Genomic DNA, 20,351 nt, shown 5'->3' with positions numbered 1-20,351 from the left:
TGAATTATCACCCCGTATCCAACTGTTTACTTCCCATTTTACCCCTCTATTTGAATACGGAGAAAGGAGAGGTGCGGTGGCTTGGCTTTTTTTATTTGTGGAATGAAATAACTGAATGCCAAATGCATAGATAAAAAGCATAGCGGCGTGTCCTGTCCACTCCCATCACTGTCTGAGAGAGGAGAGACGTATGACCATCCCATTACTATGGTAACTAGCCACTATATTCAGAGCTGCCCGGGTGTGTTTCTTCCCCCTGCAGTGACGAGAGGGCATAGCTGACAGGGCCTACACACACACACACACACACATACACACAGATAGGGAGGATCTGGAAGATGCTTCTTGTGAAATATACACGTGTGGCAAATACAGACACAATACAGGAGCCAGTTCCCACATTGTGGTGACATACAGAAACTAATAGGGAACAGCGTTAGGGAGAAATAACATCCCCTAACTTTTCAATATTTCACTCATAGGCAAAAAATGTTATCCAAAAAAATAACGCATAAACATTAGAGGAATTGAGCACTAAGATCATTTATATTAAACTTAAAAAAACTGAATTATGCCTTCATATTTTTGATGTATAGCTATCAGAAACAGAATTTATTAAAATTGTCTAGAATTTCTTTATTAATAGAGTGCTCTGTTAGCAAAGAATAAATGTAGTAACAAACCATGATTGATATGTTGCCAACAAACACAGGGTTTATAACATTAATTGTCACCAACCCAGACTGTTAGAATAGAGACGGCTTCTTACTGCAGCAGATTCACCTACCGACTGCTACACAGGCCCGCACTGTAGCTTGTGTATTTTAGGAAACTGCTATTACGGATGATTTCTATAATTATTATGCTCCTCCGATGTTTCTGCGATTCCATAAGTTGCACACATTAAAAGTGGCAGTCGGCGCCTCTGGTTAGAAATGATTATTACATCCACATGCAACAGTGTGTGCGAGAGCGTTGCCATTTTGTCTTCATTTATTAACAGATTTTTTTTTTTTAGTACAGATGAGTCAGACAAGAGTTAGCGCTTACATCCCATTTACTTTTGGCCACTCGCTTCATCATAAATTTCCCATGGAGCAATTCTTCTGAGTAGTAACTTTTAACCTGGGTCATTCATTTTTCAAATGCCATTGTCATCAAAGCACGCTTTACCGAGGTAAAAAACTGCTGCAGATGAATAATACACAGCCTCCTGTTTTTTCTACGGACATATCAGCATGTTCACTTTTAATATATATTTATTATTGATATTATGGATTTATTATGTAAGGGGATGTCAGGCCTCGTAAGTCTGGGTAATGTAATGTAGTTGAGATGCCCAGGGTAAGAGTTCATTCAATATAATACAGCGTACACAATATTTTCCACATGTCAGAAATTTATTGAGCTGAATTCGATGCTCCGACACAAATGTTAATATTTGCTCTATTTTTCAGTGGGGATTCGGTTCATTTTACGCACGTTGTATTTTATCAGTTTGCTACTGTGAGAATATTATTATCTCCGGTGCACATTTACAGTAAAATAACATTTCTTAATTATTCCAAATTTACGTATAAGGAAGGATTTCTTGGAAGGAAAATCTTTCTTTTTTAGATTTTAGTTTTTACAGACCCATTTCAGCTACATTATATTTTTGGTATTTAATAATACAAAATAAATATAGCACAACACTTGTGCAGATATTGCAATGAAAGCCGCAAACAATTTGTATGCTATTTTTTTTTTTATATCATTTCCCTCCAAATTTTCCTTCATCCATATTCATGCATCTCACTGCTGGAATTTGTGCCTTATATATGCGAACATTTTGACTTTGCCAAAAAAAAAAAGGAAAAGAAGAAAATCCAAGAAGACTTGGATGCTGTCTAGCCAGCCTGTCCATGGATTGAGTGGACTTTGTATGAGCGGCATTGTTGATGCTCCGGCTGCCTTTTTAATGCAGCCATACTGCCATCTGTTGAGACCAGAAGGGACTGCATCTCTTTTTGCTCTCCTCTGCATTTTCTGCACCGTCTTGTTCAGTCAGTCTTTCATGTTTCTGTTTGTCTGTTATTCATCTTTTACTGTGTGTGAATGAATACTGAACTACATGTTGTGTCCATTACAAGCTACAGAGTAGCAACAGGGCAGGGAAGAGAGTGTGTGTGGATGTTTTGGATGTGGATGCAGAGGACTTTGCTCTCTGGACCAGCAGCTTCATGTCACTGGGTCGCAGGCTGATTTGTTTTTGACATTCACACTGTCTCATGCAGAATAGACATTTCACACTGTGGTCCTATCCTTCATATCGCACACACACTCTGTCACACTCACAGACTTACTTAACTTCACCACTACTGACAGTTATGCTTTAGCGGTTGTGCCACTTTGTGTTGACATAATTCTTTTGTGCCCAGGTTAAGTTAGTGCTTCCATTACCAGCCAGGCCACGAGATACAGCTTCAAAAAAAAAAAGGAGAAAAATATGAAAAGACAGAAGAGACGAGGTGGTCACAGCTGGGAAGGGAGAAAGAACGGGGGTTGAGGGTTGCAGTTTCAGCATCATTCAATCAGACAACATGCCCCTCAGCTGAAACAGCGAGACCCTCCCCGATTCTCTCGAATTAGGGAGATTAGCAGGAAAGCGCATAATGCAGGATGATGGAATTTGTCATAATTTGCATTGTCCTGGAAAGATTCGGTTTGATAGAGCGATGCGTGGCGGGGCTTGTCATGTCCCACGGGCAGGTCATAGAGGAAGCTTGGCAGAAATGATTTTTGCGATATGTGCATCAGTCGTAAAAGCCTCACAACCAATTTGTCAAAAAAATGTGAGGTCGGGACAGTTGAAGGCAGCAGGGCATTTTGCCTAACGCAATGAAAAAGCATGCCCCTCCATCACTCTTCATCCCAAAGCCCTGCTCTGGTGTGGCACAGCATCAACAGACAATTTTATTACATCAGCTTTTAGTATTTGTTGTGTTTTATTAGATGCTATTTCTTCATTTTAACATCATTGTAGCAACAGTAAATTTAGAAGAAAACACACAGAAACCGTGCCGAATTGTATCAAAATTTATTTTGTGGTAAAACTATTTTTTATATGATGGTGGAAAGATTTATTTATTTATTCGTTCCTGTTGGCATTCAGATGTGTCTCCCCGAGCATCCAGCAGTCAGGCTCCCCTGACCTTGGTTATAGCACTGAGCGGCAGCTCCTGACCACCATAAAGTTGACCAGAGCTGACATGACAGTGTTACTCTTCCACACGGTTCAGTGTCTATGGAGTGGGCATGTCGAGGGCAGACATACAGGCACAACAGAAAAATACACATACGCATAGAGAAGGTGGGGGTTGGGGTAAGGCCAGTGTCCCTGGCTCCGACTGACCACACGTTGCCTCAACAATGGCTCATTGTAGTTGTGTCATTTTTAGCATACTTCTAAATTTGTCATCGTAACAACCTTGTGTTTTGAACATATGCTTTATGGTTTGTTTTCGGAATAAATGTGCAGTTTTAGACATGAGAGAATGCATTCAGAAATGCCCTATACTTGCACTCTTTCTCTTTGTGCACTTCATACGGCTATTTATGTCGCCGTTTAAGTAACACTGATTTTGTGTGACAGTTGAGCATACAGGGGTTAGGCTCAAACTGGAGCACAAACAGGAAGAAAAAAATAGAGATAGTGGAAAAAAAAAGAGGAGGGAATAAAAAAGGCAAATATCTCCCTCCCCCTTCCCATGAAGCCTTAAATGAGAAGTCTAACATGGGGAGAGATTCTGCGGAGGGAAGAACGGTTGTGGTTCTCCTGAAAGGTTTGTATTTGTAGAAATGAGGTGTCAGAAGAGGCAGGATTTCCTCGGGGCGCAGCACAACATGAGCCCATCTCTTATCATTTCCCACTCCCAGACGTGATCTGCTTTGAATGCACTAATGCTGAAAGAGCCCCACAGACTTGAAGCCAGTTCAAGATGAAATCACAGCACACATCCCTGACAAACTGCCATCCACCACACAAGGATTAAACAGTCGCTGCATATCAAATCCCTGCCAAAAAAGCAGAAATAATATATGCACTTAAATACATTCAACAAAACTTCAACCTCAGTTTTTTGATCCCCACATTTTGAACTATTTTGAGCTATTTGCCAACCCTAAAATATTCAAGAAAAAAGAAAAAATTACTAAAGTGAAAAAAAGAGTCAAGACAGAAATTTGGAAATTTGTCACATATATTAGAAATGTTCCATAAAGGATTAAAAGTGAACCAAAGAGTGTCCCATTTAAAGGACATTCAAATCAAATTAAGTTTTGATTGGAACATGGAGCATTTTGGGTTTGAATCTGGCCTATTTCTACTCACACATGTCAAACTCCTTTAACATTTTGTCTATATTCACTGTTGAATAAAAGCATACAACTCTGAAAAAATAATCTTTAAAAAGTTTTAGCTCGGATTTGGAAAGCCTGGTGCTCTCTAGATGCACTCATTACTCCGTGGTGAAGCTGTAAACAACACTCAAAAAGATGCAACATCTCCATAAAAGGACATATAACAAATATTAATTACATTTTGCATTTAATTTAATTACCCCCCCTGTAGCTGATACTGTGCTGCCATTACCCTTTTAGCTTGGTTACATGTGTCCTTGCATGAGGGAAAAGTTACACCATATTAATCTAACCTATTTTACACATTTTGTATTATCATTTTCCTGGTTAAATTATGCATGAGGTCTCAATGGGGAGAAATGTGACCATTAGCATATCTGATGGGAGCGGTGGAGCCGTTTTCCACCTCTCTCTGTCCTTGGAACCAGGCAGAAAAACCTGACTGTTCGTCAATACCAGGTCATTTTATCCAGGCCGGCCCAGTTCATCCATACCATTCCAGAGCTCTGCTAATGACACTCGGAGACGTCCTCAACACGATGGGGGCCCAGAGGGCTCCAACACCAATGTGAATATAGTCTAGCACTGTCTGGTCATCTCTGGAAGCTCTTTGACAAAAAACTGCAATTAGAAACACCTCAGACACGCCAGCCTGAAACGAGACACCGTTAAGGGTTGGAAGCGGACACAGCCAGACGCTTCCCTGAGTACATTTACATATATGTTACTGTCTGCAGCTCACAGGGATGGAGAGAGAGAGAGGATGTCTTTGGGTACGGTGACCTTTTGACACGTCATTGGGTTTATTAGAAAAGTGATGGCGTTTTAGCCGTGAAATAAAGGTTGATAAAGCATGAACAAAAAAGTGTTAATAGCAAGCAGGAAAGAGTGTGTTGTGGTCCATTTTTACTGTTAGGACTGGTTGATTACTCAGTATTATTGTTTTATTGACTCTACAATGTGACGCACATAGTGACAAAATTATCAGAATGAGATATTGTGATATTGTTTGCAATTCCTATGCTTAGATTAATTATACATTTTATTTTGAAACATAAAAAAGACAAAAACAAACATCTGACCAGTCGACTAAATTGAACAAATATGAGTTTAACTTTTTAATCATCTTGAATTCTTTAGTAAATATCCCCAGATACTAAAATTAGATCCCGCTTTGATATTTATTGTGATATGAATTTTGTCCAAATTGTCCACACATAGATACTAGGGCGGTGTATTGGCAAGAATCTGGCGATACAATACGTATCATGATACAGGGGTTATGATTCAATATTTAAGGGATAATGTACAGTGTCAGTGTGAAAGAATACCTGATAGGGAGATGTTGCATGTTGGATTCTTTCACAACAATGACCCGCTAGCTGTAATCAATATTTTGACACAGAAACGGTCCACCAGAGTGGGCCCACAGCAACGGTCTGTTATAGAGAAATTACAGACCGCAGAACGCCGTGATTGACCAATAAGAATTGAGTATTCAACACAGCCGTGTAATAAATTGCGATATATTGCGATACAGTAAGCAAGGCGATAGATTGCGTTTTTTTTTTTGTCACAGTATAAAAATGATCATACTATAAAGAACACACCACCACATTCATAAAATCTGAGTAAAAAAAAGTTTACTTTTTTTATGCAATCCAAAGAGTAGGACCTGCATTTATCACAGTAACTGTAACATCCAACATCATAGCACTACTTTGAGAGGGCGCATCTCTTTGCAAATAAAATAAAGTATTGACTGAGTCAATCCTTGCATGTAAACTATTAATTAAAAATCAATAGTTTTTTTGAGAATCGATACAGTATCACAAAACATTATATTGTGATATTCGATATTTTCTTACACCCCTAATAGATACTGTTTTGTATATGTATACTGATGTGTTTTTCTGATGGAAAAACTGATCTAACTGATATTTTTTTGCTCCGAAAGGCAGCTACTAAAGCCTGAAATTTCTGAAAACCTTAATTGTTATGACAGGAAATATCAAATATTATTAAGAAGCGGTAGAAGAGTGAACATGTAGTATTGATTCACCCTTTTCTCTGTGGGCCATTTAGACGGCTAAGACTAGCATTTGAAAAATACTTACCTTGTTATAGAAAGTTTAATGTCATATGCAATTGTTTGACCCTTATGAATATTAAAGGATCCCATCTCTGGCCTATTAAAAATGCATGTGGCATTGTGGTTGTTGATCACGTTTAGAACGCCCATGCAAATTGGACTGTCTTCCCTGTCAAGGCCTAAGATGAATAATGTAGTTGTGTTGTATATTCAGGGACACACCATTGACAGTCAATTAACAAGTTTGATTGGTGTGTGAACTCATTCTTTTGAACTGTTAATTTTATGTAAATAGTATTCGCTCTCCCTTCTCTACTGTCTCCCCCCCCCCCCCATCCAGGTTCACCACAGAAAGATGTGCCCCCCCACCACAAAACCCCCAAATCCCCAATTCCACCTCCCACTAAGAGTAACCAGAGCGGGATCCTTAATAATTGATCATCACACACCTGCTTGGTAGAAGCTATGGGAGTCTGCCTTTAACAGTCAAGGGGCCCCATGCTAGCACCCTTTTGATATTCAAATTGACAAATGGTAGCCGGCCTTTATGAATTCAAAGTGGAGCGAGCTCTTTTCATGGGGACGAGCTTGTTAAGAGATTCTGGCCACCCGTCCAACCTGATGGAGCCCCTTCTTTGTCGGAGTGGATATGATGGCATTTGATGGCTCATAAATGGAATGCCAATGACAATTTGTTGTTGATGTGTGGGAATCTGGCTTTTATGTTGGGCAGACATAGTAACGCAGGCGCTCGGGCAGATTGTGCTCGCAGGTAAATGATCCGGTGATTGATCCAACTGGCTGAAAGCAGCGAGGGCTTTATCTTCCTCCCTTTCTTCCCCCCTCACTCACTCGCGCCTCTCTTCCCGTCTTCCCTCCGTCTCTTGTCTCCCGCACTGTCCCAGTAATTTGGAGCAGCAGAGATGGAAAGGGAAGATTCATCAAAGTTGACAAGTGAACCCAGGAGCTGGGGATCATGGCAAACCCATCTGATTATGGAAATAGCCGTGACCATGTTCGCCCTCTAGCTAAACAGTTGTGCGGCTAGTAGGGTCCCATTAAAGACATGCATTTCAGCAAGAAGAAAATATTCAGTTTTCTTCCTTTGAACAAGTTGTGTCATCATGGCCTATCTGCGTAGACCTCAAACCAAACAAACCAAGTAAGCAAAACAAAGGGCTTGTTTGAAATGGAAGGAAGTTTGGTTGAGAGGGTGCTAAGTCTTAAGTAGTACATCTGGTCCAGGCTAACTCTGGTAATCTCGCGGTGAAACACGATACCCCTGGCTGTGTCTTTGCTAATCAGCGAAGGACCTTGTTTCGGGCTATGTATCAATTGATTCAGACCTTCTTGATCCTCCCCGGAGATCTGCATGTGCTCCAAGGTCCCTGCATAGGCCAGCAATTATCAACATGTCACCAACAGCTATTTGCATTGTCCAGCAGCTAGTGTTAAGCACTAATGCCATCCAACAGCAAACACCGGTGAGCAATACAGGGTCTCTAAAGACCTGACCTCCTTAATGCCACTCCTCATCCCTACTCATCTCTCTGCATTAAACAGATAGATTTTCTCAGGTTTCATTATGCAAGAAGCTTTATTCTAACAGAGGGTATTTAACAGAGAATTGAGCTTATTATCACATTATAAGTAACACGTGTACAACGGAGATGCATTGGCAGGCTTCTCACAGTGAAATGAGAATTGTTGGTGATAAGATGCTGATAAATGGCAGAGGTGAAACTTGTTAATTAATGCACTGCTACTCAAACATACACCTATAATTAATGTTAATTTGATTATAACACCTCACTGATGAATGTTGTACTTTTTTTTATGAAACTAATTTTGGAGTTTGATGACTTGCGATCTAGTTTTCTGGTTGAATACATGTGTTCATTTAGCAGCTATGACAGCGATGCTGGTATTGTTTTCACCTCGTGAGTCTGTGTGTGAGTGTTTATATTTCTCTGTAGACAGATGTTGTCACCGCGATAGCATCGCAACCGTGCAAGATGCCGTCACGAAACATTACAGGTGTGTAGTTGAGATCAAAATGAAGGCTGAGTTCGAAGATGGGTGTGCTTAGAGCAAGGGCGCTGGAAGTAGGAGGGTAGGAAGTGGGGATTGGGCCCCCCACTTTACACCCCTGGACTGATTTGGCGTTGCGGCTAGTGTGATCCCATTGCAAAATGGTCACTAGTCTTGATTGTTTTGACTTTATTTTAACCATAAACTGTATATAAAGATGGATGAAATGACAGCTCTGCAAAAGTGAATCCAAAACATCTTGAAGAGGATGCATCCCAATCTGGGGATCTCCTGACTTTTCCTGTAGTGCCACCATGAGGTTCACATTTGTGGTTTTGAGTGAAATGTCTCAACAATTATTGGATGGATTGACATGAAATTTGGTACAGATATTCATTCTGCCCTCAGGATGAATTGTAATAACTTTCATTTAGCGCCACCATTGGGTCAAAATTTGTCCAATACGTAATCTAATACAAAACTAATGACATTCCTTCACTTCATGAGCCTCCATTGTACTTTGTGTTTAGTGCCAATTAGCAAATCTTAAAGTAAGATGGCGAAGTACAAAGTACAGCCTCACCGAGCTGCTAGTTTGGCTATAGACTGTTAATTTTGGTTTAACCATAATAAAGCCAACATTGCTGTGTTTTTCTTCTCTTGCTCTTTTCTCCAGGTGGATGAGTCGGTTTTCTGCGCAGGTCAAATTGCTTTGGTCCCCTGTACCATGCAGCTGGTAAAGGCTGGCACCAGGACGCAGGCCCGTTTGTCCTTCAGCTATGTGAAGAAGGTTCTGGAGGCTGTGATCAGCAGCCTGACTCTAGCTCACGTTGTCCAGGCCCACTGCTACGCTACAAGACACCAAGACATCCCCGTCATCACGGCCGTCTGGGAGAGCATGCTGAGGGCCGCGGAGGAAGAGAAGGTCAGCCTCTATGGAGGGAGATTTTTGTTTATGAAATATATACCAGTGGTTAAGAAGAAGAGCAATGACTGGCTCTTTTATTATACATGCAGAGGAAATATTGATCACACTTATAATACGATACACATAGAATGAACACATATTTAATGGATTAAAAGACAGTGGGATCGTGAATAAGTAAAAGAAGAGAAACTTGATATGGTATCCGAGTTTTTCAGAGAGGCCTTTCAGAATTGTGTTTTATATAGTTGTGAAATAAGGGAAAGTTCCTCGCCCCTCTCTGCCCCCTTGAGACGCAAGCCGCTGCGACTGATATTTACCAGTGAGCGCGCTCATGAAAAGTTGATGATGTGGGAAACGCTGGTGTCTTTGATAATGTGGAGCTTGGCACAGAAGCAGATGTCTTTCTCAGAGCTTCCCTAATCCTTTGCCCCCACACACCATTTTGGAGCTCCGTTCAACTCTCAGAGCAGCTTATCCCCCTCTCCACCCCTCTTTCCTGCCACCTCCCTCCATCCTTCCCTCCATCCCACCGTCCCGGCTTACAACCCCTGCTCCATGCATCTAATAGGGGCACCAGTCTCCCCTGGCAGCCCTTCTCCTCCCACAGTAATCTATCTAGCCATGGGAATAGGGCCTCGGGGAGAGAGGCAGGAGCCCACCTCCAACATGTGGCTCTGTTCCGTGGTGAGCGGTGTTAAAGACTAGAGAGAGGATGTCAACTTTGTGTCAATTCCACAAAAAATATAGCAGTATATATACAATTTCTAAATGTGTTATTGAAGGCCAGCAATCATATTCTCAAAGCTTTCAAATGATGATTTATGAATTTAAATGCATATAGTATGGTTCAGCTTGGCTCAGTCAAGAGCCGGTGTGAATTTATTTGACTTATTGCGCCTTATCGTAACTCACAGTGGAATAGAAATCTTGAAAGCGTTGACAGTGTACCGTCACTCTAGCATGCAGATTGGGTTGTTCATTTAGCAAGGCTAACCAAGGGCAAAGCTTTGGGAGGTCACAAGACAAGGCTCATGTCAGAGGTCACTGGAGATGTACAGCATCGCCCATATGTTGTGCTTCCATGTCAGTTAGCTGACCCAGGTTTGCTACCAGGAGACCAGTTTTTATTATCAACTGATTCTCAGATTAAGCAGCTCTAATTGACAGCTCCATCTGTAAACAGGTGAGTTTTCCCCTTAAGAATAGATCTATCTGAGGTGATGGGTTACTAACCCGACCTCGTGCTCTTTATTTGCCTGCGAGGCAGATCATCTTGGTGTGACTTCCCAGCTTGGCCCTCACACTTTCTCCTCTCTTCCACTTCAAGGAAAGATAGGGAGAGCTGCTGTGGTGGTAGGGGGAGAGTACTGTTTCATCCTAAACTAGGTGAAATGCTGTCTCCCTGGGGTGGGGATTATACAAAGCGCCGGTGCTCATTTGAACTGACTTTAATTAGAATGTTTAACTCAGGTCAAACACTGATAACACGACTCCCACAGATAACAGAGATAACTCCACCAGCTGGCATTAGCTAAAAAGAGTTCACATTTACCAAACTCTGCCAGCTCTGTATGTTAGTAACTAAGTAATTAATTTACTAATTTATACAGCCCTTTTCAAAACAAAAGATATTAAGTGTTTTACAGAAAGAGAGAAAACAAGATAAGACGGATAAGACGATGTGATAATACAGGGAGACATACCAACCAAAACAATCAAATTATGCTAGGCAATAATGGGATGTCATATTTTGCATCTATTATGTGTAATATAATATGTTTACTTTTGGCATTCTGTTTTATGAAACCAAACTAAAACTCATTTTTATTTGAAATCAAAATTTAAATACAATTTATTTCAAGATTAAACTATAAACAATTTCAACAAAAAACAGGAATATTATACCTAATATTGATCTTAAACTGTCATTGACAAAAAATAATTAAATAAGTTATTATAACTACTTAAATACATCATACTGCATTTTGTTTAGAGCCAATTAGTATAGGTTTTATTATTTATACTGCAGATTTAAGCAATTAAATTGCCCGCTCTTATCCCTTCCTTTTTTTTTTCCCGAAATGCATCTGTTCTTTAAAATGCATCCTAACGCTTAAAGAAACCATGATGCAACATGTAATATGTGGTTAAGTTATGGATGCTGATTGAAAACCAGTTGTCAGATGTTGTATTATGTAGCGTTTCACTTTCATATACAAAAATATAAATGGTATACTTCTTTAGTGTATTTTCAGACCTGTGAAGTGAAATGATAGAAACACCAGAGCCTAGTGTGTCTGTGAAGCCACAGGGCCGTGTTGTTGTTGTGCGTTGATAATTTCTCTAATCAGGTGGATGAAGAAGCTCGCAGGGTTAATTGGGAGCATACTGGAGTCGCTACAAGTGTGAAATTGTATTTACGGTGCATTAAACCACAAAGAGCCTGTTTGTCGGTGTGTGTGCAAAGGGTTTGATGAACAGGGAAGATGTTGATGTGATAAGTCAATAAATGTTAAACAGACGTCCCTTTGTGTAGCAATAACAGGTTTTAAAATTGTGTCAAAAAGTAAATAATAATTAGGAAGCAGATTCTAAATATTTTTTTAGTTATTAATAGGGCTGTCAATCGATTAAAATATTTAATCGCACATTTTTTATCTGTTCAAAATGTATCTTAAAGGGAGATTTGTCAAGTATTTAATACTCTTATCAAAATGGGAGTGGGCAAATATGCTGCTTTATGCAACTGTATGTTTGTATGTGTATATATTTATTATAATAAAACAATTAACAACACAAAACAATGACAAATATTGTCCAGAAACCCTCACAGGTACTGCATTTAGCATAAAAAATATACTCAAATCATAACATGGCAAACTGCAGCCCAACAGGCAACAACAGCTGTCAGTGTGTCAGTGTGCTGACTTGACTATGACTTGCCCCAAACTGCATGTGATTATCATAAAGTGGGCATGTCTGTAAAGGGGAGACTCGTGGGTACCCATAGAACCCATTTTCATTCACATATCTTGAGGTCAGAGGTCAAGGTACCCCTTTAAAAATGGCCATGCCAGTTTTTCCCCGCCAAAATTGAGCGTTATTTAGCCTGATAAAACCTAAAAATCAAAAGTTGTGTTAATGTGTTAAAGAAATTAGAAGCGTTAAAATGAATTTGCGTTAAAGTGTTATTATTGCATTAACTTTGACAGCCCTAGTTATTAAGGCTAAAAATATTTCTATATTTTCATACTCACTATTCATTTATTTAGAAATGTGGAAAAGATTAAAAAAAAAAAAAATTATTGGTTTTGTTGAAATTGTGATTGGTGATGAATTGAATTTTATACTACTGAATTTGGAGTGTGGAGAGTTTCCTCCATGCATACCACAGTAAAACCCTTTTTTACATTATTATCTCCTGCTTACTGGGGCCTTTTGAAGTAACTGCGGCCCCTGGCGTGGTTTTATAATGGCCTCATACCCTTAAACTTTCCCTCACCCCACCGACATGGCCCTGTGTGTTTCATTTACACAAACAGTCTGACGAGCTTTAGAGTGGAATCTTAAGAAAAGAGAGTGAATGAGGGAGTGAATGGGAAGGGATATTATAGCAGACTGACAGCACTACAGTAAGTGCTGAGACATGAGCCACATGCTGAAGGCGTCCCGCTGGGCAGGAAATGTAGGGGAACTGGCTAAGCAGCGCAGTCCCATCAGCTCCCCGCTGTTCCCCGCCTTTACACCACTTCCTTATTACCGTGTTTACCGTTCGGCTTTCACGCCTCTCGGCCCTCCAGCCCACCGCACGCTCCAGGCGCTCGGACGCGAGTTAGAGAGGAGGAAAGTGGGGAGAAAGAAAACAAACATAAGGAGAGGCAGGTCACACCCCATCAGTGTGGAGAGCTGAGCGCAGCAGATCCAGGCTTCATGCGTTTACCTGCTGCCTACGGAGAGAGAGAGAGCACCGGGGGAATGGCTGCATGCCCTGGAACTGAAGTGGGATGAAGTAATGAGATGGATTGTGTTAAGTGGCTGGCGTAGAGCGGAACAGAGCCCTCTATACACACACACACACACACACTTTCTGCCACCCGCCTGCCCTCCTAACTTGCCACTCCAGCACTCAGCTCCACCATATATCAAAGTTTGTGATTTATTGAATGCATTTAATAAATGATCTCTGGTCAGGTAGGGATGTCAGCTAGTGTTCCCCCTCTCACTTCTCCGAGTTCTGACAACAGTCAAGTCTGAAACACACACACTCAATAATGCACCTTTTGCACATTTAGTTCCACAGAACCGCTGAACAAACTTCCCACCTAATGTAACATTTTGGTGGCCGCATTAATAAAGAAACAAAAAGGGGACTGATGTAACCTCGTCCGACAGCTGTAACAAAAAGTCAGCAACTGTGCCGTGACAGTTAAAGTCCTGCCAGAGGCTGGAGCTGCAGCGCTGAAAGTCCCCTGATCTCCTTGTGGACGGTCGGTTGGGTATAGTACCTCAGCACCCAAAGGCCTGCAGGGTGGCCTTTAAGCCTGGCTGAGCAGGACCCCCTGTCCTGTCACTTCTCTCCCCAGTTCCCTCTCTCTGTTCCATGTTCAATCACTATTGACAAGTGCAGGAGCAGTTCCCTCCAGGAGAATACCTAGCCTGTGCGCCAGAAGTGCTAATATAACATTTATCAAAGCATAGGACACGTATGTGTGCTGTCACTTTGTCTGACATGCTAAGAGGTCCGTGCTGACACGGCTATTGTTCTCTCTCCTCTTGTGATTGTTATTGTTGATCACTGCGAGCTGGGCTTGCCTTCAAAATCAGCAGAGTGAAGAAATCTTAACCCCCGCAGTGCTCACATACTCATTCAGGACACTTGCTTTTTTTTTCATGTTTTTTTATCAAGGCAAGAGGTTAGCTGTTGATACACAATTAAGCGTTTGCTAAAGTTTAATCTGAAGGTAAGTGCTGCTTCGGTGAATCTGGCTGATTGGGTTATGACGGGTTTGTCTGTTGGAGGGACAAAGAGGCCGTCGTCTGCTCTCGTCAACGATTTCTCTCTCTTTTTTTTTGTGAGTGAATATCAAAATAAAATGTAAGTAACCTGTTATTATTCTGCACTTACGAAGTGGGGTGTAAGTGGATGAAAATTGATCCAGCAAATTGAAAAGGGGGTTAAGTGTTTTTGCCCTATCGACTCCGACTGAAATGACGGTTATATAAAACACTCATTTCTCTCCCATTAGCAGATGAAGCCACAGCCAAGTATTATTAGAGGGCCACATTGTAGCACTGCTCCAAGACATTTTGTTACAGCTAATGGCCCTCAGTCCCGAGGAGAAAAAAAATAAAGAGATTTTTGGCTCTATAGATGAAATTGAGGCATTTTTTTCCCACTAAATGTGTGTGTTGAAACTGCCATAACATGTTGTGAGTGATCTTCTTAGAAAGGTGAGAAGTCATCTTGGATAGGACCTGTCATGTTAGTAAATGCAGCTCAAAGTGAATGCATTAGAGCATGTGTTTTTGTTTACGGTGGCTGCAAACAGTATGGATTCTTTCTGAATTGTTTGTACACACTATCATTACCTCACAATCTCATGTTAATTGATAGCCTGTCAGTTCATAAAGTACAAAGCCTGTCTTAGTCCTCTGTGGGAGAATTTTATGATGTGCTTTACAATAATGTTTAATGTTGATGGAGGAGTGTTTTGTGGTCACAAAGCGCAGCATGCGTCCCAGCAGGAGGGCCATACATTTGATTGTAGTGTGTAGCGCAACACGGTATATAATTTGCCAGCCAGTTAATTCCATCTGTGTCTGCATTACAGGACTTGCTGCGGGAGCCTGAGATCAAACCCGCGCCATTGTTGGTCGTCGTGGTACCGACCTTACCCAAGGGTGCAGCCGTTGAGCTTCATGTAACTGCAATTCAGGACGATCCCACTGAAAGGACTTCCTGTCACATGACGACAAAGGTGGCATGTGGGTCCATAGAGTGCTACACTGTAATGTCTGCTGACAAGTGTAGTGCTTCGCTCTCACTTTCCGTGGCTGTGCCTGGTGATGACCTGGAGGTCACCGGTGTGAAGGATATAGCAGAAGAAGTTGCCGCTACATTCAAGAAAGCCATGAAGAAGATGGATGCTGAACTGGTGCCGCTGTGTGCCAGGGTGTTCTACAAGTGCAGCCACTCACTGGCACAGGAGATTGTTAAAGGTATGTCACTATGTTTCTCACTCAAGACACTACACATAAGCTTTGAATTGATCTAATATTTCGACATATGCTCATTCGTATGATATCTTATGAAAAGTTATTCGTCATTTCATGCGTTTTCCTACAAATGTCCAGCAACACGTGACACACGTGTCAAATTCCACTCCAGTCCTTTCAAAACAAACTTTCGACTTCACAGGAAACTTGGTTAGCTTTAGGTAACAAAACTACTTAGTTAAGTTTAGGTAACAAAACAACTTAATTAGGTTTAGGCAACAAAACTACTTAGTTATGTTTAGGTAACAAAACAACTTAATTAGATTTAGGCAACAAAACTACTTAGTTAGGTTTAGGCAACAAAACTACGTAGTTATGTTTAGGCAACAAAACTACTTGGTTAGGTTTAGGCAACAAAACTACTTAGTTATGTTTAGGCAACACAACTACTTAGTTAGGTTTATGCAACAAAACTACTTAGTTATGTTTAGGCAACAAAACTACTTAGTTAGGTTTAGGCAACAAAATGACTTATTTAGGTTTAGGAAAGGGTCGACTTGGTTATGTTTAGGCAACAAAACTACTTAGTTATGTTTAGGCAACAAAACTACTTAGTTAGGTTTAGGCAACAAAATGACTTAATTAGGTTTAGGAAAGGGTCGACTTGGTTAGGTTTAGACAATAAAACTACTTAGTTAGGTTTCGACAACAAAACTACTTAGTTAAGTTTAGGAAAGGATCGTGAAGTGGCGTAGCTTTAGTATGGAATTTATGTGACAAATAAATCAGCGTTGACCTCTGGTTTCACACAGGATACGAACACCGGTCTTCCGGGGCTAAAGTCCGGTGTTTTTTGACACACCCATCCACCACTAGCACCTCCCTATGTGTTGTTTGTCGCTCTTTATACTTCCTGGTACACGATTACGTGGATTACATACGAATTCATGGAATATATACGAATTACAGTGCATTATTTTCCATAGGTATAGCTACGAACGGTGTATGAGAACAGCCTGAATGTTTACTCTCATTAAGAGGATTTATCCTAAATAAGCTGTTCTGTCGAAGGCAACACTGTTCTTGCAAGTTAAGCTCCCCATCACCGTATTAATGGAAACAAAGTGACAGCTCGTCTCTCTCCTGCACTCTCTTTTCAAAGAAAGTTTGAGCTGACATTGGTTAAGTAAACTCCATAAGATATTCTAGAAAGCAGTCTCTCCAGAGGATCTCCACTCCTTCCTGTGTTTAATTATTGTGAGCCGTTTGTTGTGCCTGCACTGTGTACAGTAACCCGAGCAGCTGGCACAGTCTTTTGTCATCATTACACTTTTATACGCCACCACCTCCTGCTCCCTGGATTCTAGGTTCTCGTCAAGGCAAACGTGGAACGGTATTTGTTTTATCCTGAGAGATGTTCTCTGGGAGGGAAAAGGGCGACGAGCACATCGATCACACGGGCTCAGTTGTCAAGTCATCGCCGAAGCAGTCAATTAACATTTTTGAATCTGCGCCAAACCAGCCATCTTACTGTCATTTTTAGCTTTGACATAACTCATCTTCTTGAGGACGGGAAATTATGGTTACCAGTGATGAATGGGAAAAAGGTTGATCCGTTTCGAATACGTGTTGATATGCGTGACAGACGAACAGTGCTATTTGTTTTGTTACCTAATTATATAATTGTTATTCAACATTGTTTCATGATATATCATGCATGTCATTTATTTCTTCTGTCAGAGCAGAGTAAGAGGCAACGAGCAATGAGGAGGAATCTCGTTAAAGTATTTCAAATATACATTTTATATGCTAATAAAGTAGAAGTAGATATGGCAAATAAATGCTAAATGTATATATTTTAGCACAATTGAAAACAACATTTACTATTGAAACTTCTCTAGAGAAAGTTTTTCTTTATAGAAAACCATTAACTGTGTTACTGGGTCATTGGTTTACCAGAGCAAAATCAACCTCAATCTTCACCCTTGAAATGTATGTTTCTTTGATTGTGGACCGCGCAGACTGCTCCCCCTAAAACCATTTACTGACTCATCATTGAGCTAGAATCTGTTACCTTACCCCGCACGCACAGCCAAGCCCTGGAAGCTCACCCATGGGCGTTTTTATGGGTCACAGCCGATGCTCATCGGGTGATGAATCCAAAAAGTCAAAGGAGGAAAAGTAACACCTCTGGCGCTAGCAGTCACAGCCTCAGAACGGCTGCTGTCAGCGAGCAGACAGACAACAACACTGCAGCAAAATGTGACTGCAACCCCCCCCCCTCCACCCTTGGGTTACTTGCGTTAGGATTCACAGCTGATAGACATGACATATGCTCCAAATGAAACCTTTAAACATCTTGTCTCAACTTGTTACTTACGATAGAAAGGTTCTCTCGACGATAGGCCCCCACAACTCAAGTAAAACCTCAACTTTTAGTGAAGGACGTAATAAGGTCTTGTGATTACAGAATTCCATTATTTTACACCGTAAGTATCGAAATTGATTACGTCTTTCTTTCTTCTAAATATTCAAAACAAAAAAGGGTACCTCCAATACTTAAACCTGCAATAACTGTTTTTGGCCACTTGGGGGTAGCTGTATTGTGAACATAACTTTGACATGTTTTCACCTTTTAAAATGGTGAACTTCCACATGATGAATGTCAGTTCAATAGTCACTCTCCTTTTAGTTCTGTTTTGGTCTCCACCAACTCCTGAGAAAAAATATCTGGCTAGTTAGCAGCTAAATGCTCCACAATGTTTACGTCTTGCTTACTCGCTGTAAGGGGCCGTTGGCATACCACGTCTATAAATGCATGGAAAACGCCAGCCAAGGTGCTTCGGAGGTTGCACTACTGTCACGCCTGCCGTTATCAAGCAACCAAATCTTGACGTTATTGGACGGAAAGGGTGAAGCAAGTAAGATAGACTGCGGCACAGATCGTAAAGCTCTGGGTAGCCCTGAACTAAAATTATTAACTTCTCCTCCATATATTTACCAGAGACTGATATTTACGGAAGAAAGAAAATATATCTGATGAAAATAGGCGCTCGGAAACACTTGCCCACCGTGGCGGCGGAGCTCTCGCGCTTAAACATGCCTGCCGCGCATCTACATCGACAACAATGGATTTGAGGGTGCAAAAAATGCGCCCTGTGAACGGCTCCCGACAGCTGAGATCAGTGAGAGTGAATCAAAACAGTTGTGGGCCGGAAAAACAAAAACAAATTGCTAAAAGACGCTATATAACGCTGTAGAGCTGAGGGGAACAACAGAGTCGGGTGATATTTCTCTGTTGACTCATCACTATGAGCGACCCCTCTCACATACAAGTAGGCGTGTGATTTGTTGTCGATATAAAATTATTGATTGCAGCTGCTTTGGTGTGGAAGTTTTCTATTTCTCCATGGCTCTAGTGCACACACCCAGCCCCTCACCCTCTTTGTTCATTTTTCTTGGACTAAATGAACAATTTTCATGAGCCAACACTCGCTAATTACCTCCTCGTTTACCGGTTAATTTGACCAGTTTGGAAGTCAGTGTAGCACAACTAAAAACCACTGGCTCTGGGCCTTGGCCACTGCTTAAAAGCCCCATAAGCCCAGCAGGCATCAACCATTCCATTCAGGAACCCCCTTTTTCTCTCCTTTTCACCACTGCCTTCACTTTCACCCCTCCTTCTATTCACTTAGCCTTACAATATTTATATATTAATCAGTTTGAACAAAAAAATGGCTTCTGATGTTTAGCATAAAAGGGTGTTGTGGGCATCCGTAATGGTTTGGTTTTGAAAACACAGAGATTTAACAGCAGCCTTTTCAGCTCCCTGTGTGTTCGCCGTGAAGCAGAATAATGGCCGGTCCTCTTGGGTAGATGGTTTAGTTCCATCCCATTGCTAATGTGATGGCTTTTTGAATCTTCCAGCCTCTGTCCACTGGGCCTCTCAATGAGGCTCCCCGTGTAGCCCAAAGGGGGGCTGAAAGACCAGGGGATGGGGACTGGGTGTGCGAGACAGGAAGTGTTCGGATTTCAGAAGCATTTATAGGGATTGGAGAAAAGCGGTCTTTCCTCGCTTTTCACTCACAAAGACAAAAGAACACAAAATTGCCTGGTCATTCAATTCACCTTCACCCCCCCTCATGTCTCCCATTCATGCATAATTATTTCCTATCTGTTAGTACGAAGATTAAAACACCCCGACATAAAACAGGCTTAGTGCGCAAGGTGTGATAAAGGGTGCGTTTCTTCTCTTAATAAAACCATCCCTGTCTGTGATCTCCCTAGCTCGTTCAGTTGTCACCTAGCCATCTCCAGAGGATCCTGCTTCCCAGGGTGCACCACATGCTCTGATAACACATATTTAGGCTTTTAATGCCCTCCAAAAAAAGGCCTGTGTTCAGTGGGGGTATTTTAAGCTGTAGTGCATATTAGCTAATTAGGGTGTGTGGGCTCTTTGTAAGCATGTTTGGCATGCTGCGTGTGCTTCAAATGAAAGAGAATGAGGCTTATTAAATAGTGCTGAACTGTTCTCGTAACCTCTCTGTCCTGATTTCTCTCTCCACAAGTTCACATAAATGTCACATAGTGGTACTGCAGTGATAGTAGAGGTTATTAAAAGGGCGTTAGTTTGTGTTTGTCCACTGAGACTCAAGATAAGTGGTCAGGAATTCCATTTTGACA

The 20,351-nt window shown here is 41.2% G+C and overlaps 1 protein-coding gene across 3 annotated transcripts in view; it reads left to right on the top strand.

The window, feature by feature from the left end:
* Positions 1–20,351, top strand: part of dph6 (diphthamine biosynthesis 6) — a 244,844-nt gene that overhangs the window by 223,402 nt on the left and 1,091 nt on the right. For all 3 annotated transcript variants that reach the window (XM_037746189.1, XM_037746188.1, XM_037746190.1), the window contains 2 exons: positions 9,201–9,449; positions 15,284–15,671. In XM_037746189.1, the coding sequence (XP_037602117.1) occupies positions 9,201–9,449; positions 15,284–15,671 (637 nt within the window). The remainder of the gene's footprint in view (positions 1–9,200; positions 9,450–15,283; positions 15,672–20,351) is intronic.

Source organism: Sebastes umbrosus, chromosome 16, assembly GCF_015220745.1.
Source record: "Sebastes umbrosus isolate fSebUmb1 chromosome 16, fSebUmb1.pri, whole genome shotgun sequence".
Lineage (NCBI taxonomy): Eukaryota > Metazoa > Chordata > Actinopteri > Perciformes > Sebastidae > Sebastes > Sebastes umbrosus.
The sequence above is the reverse complement of the archived record's forward strand: the minus strand, read 5'-3'. Positions and strand labels throughout refer to the sequence as shown.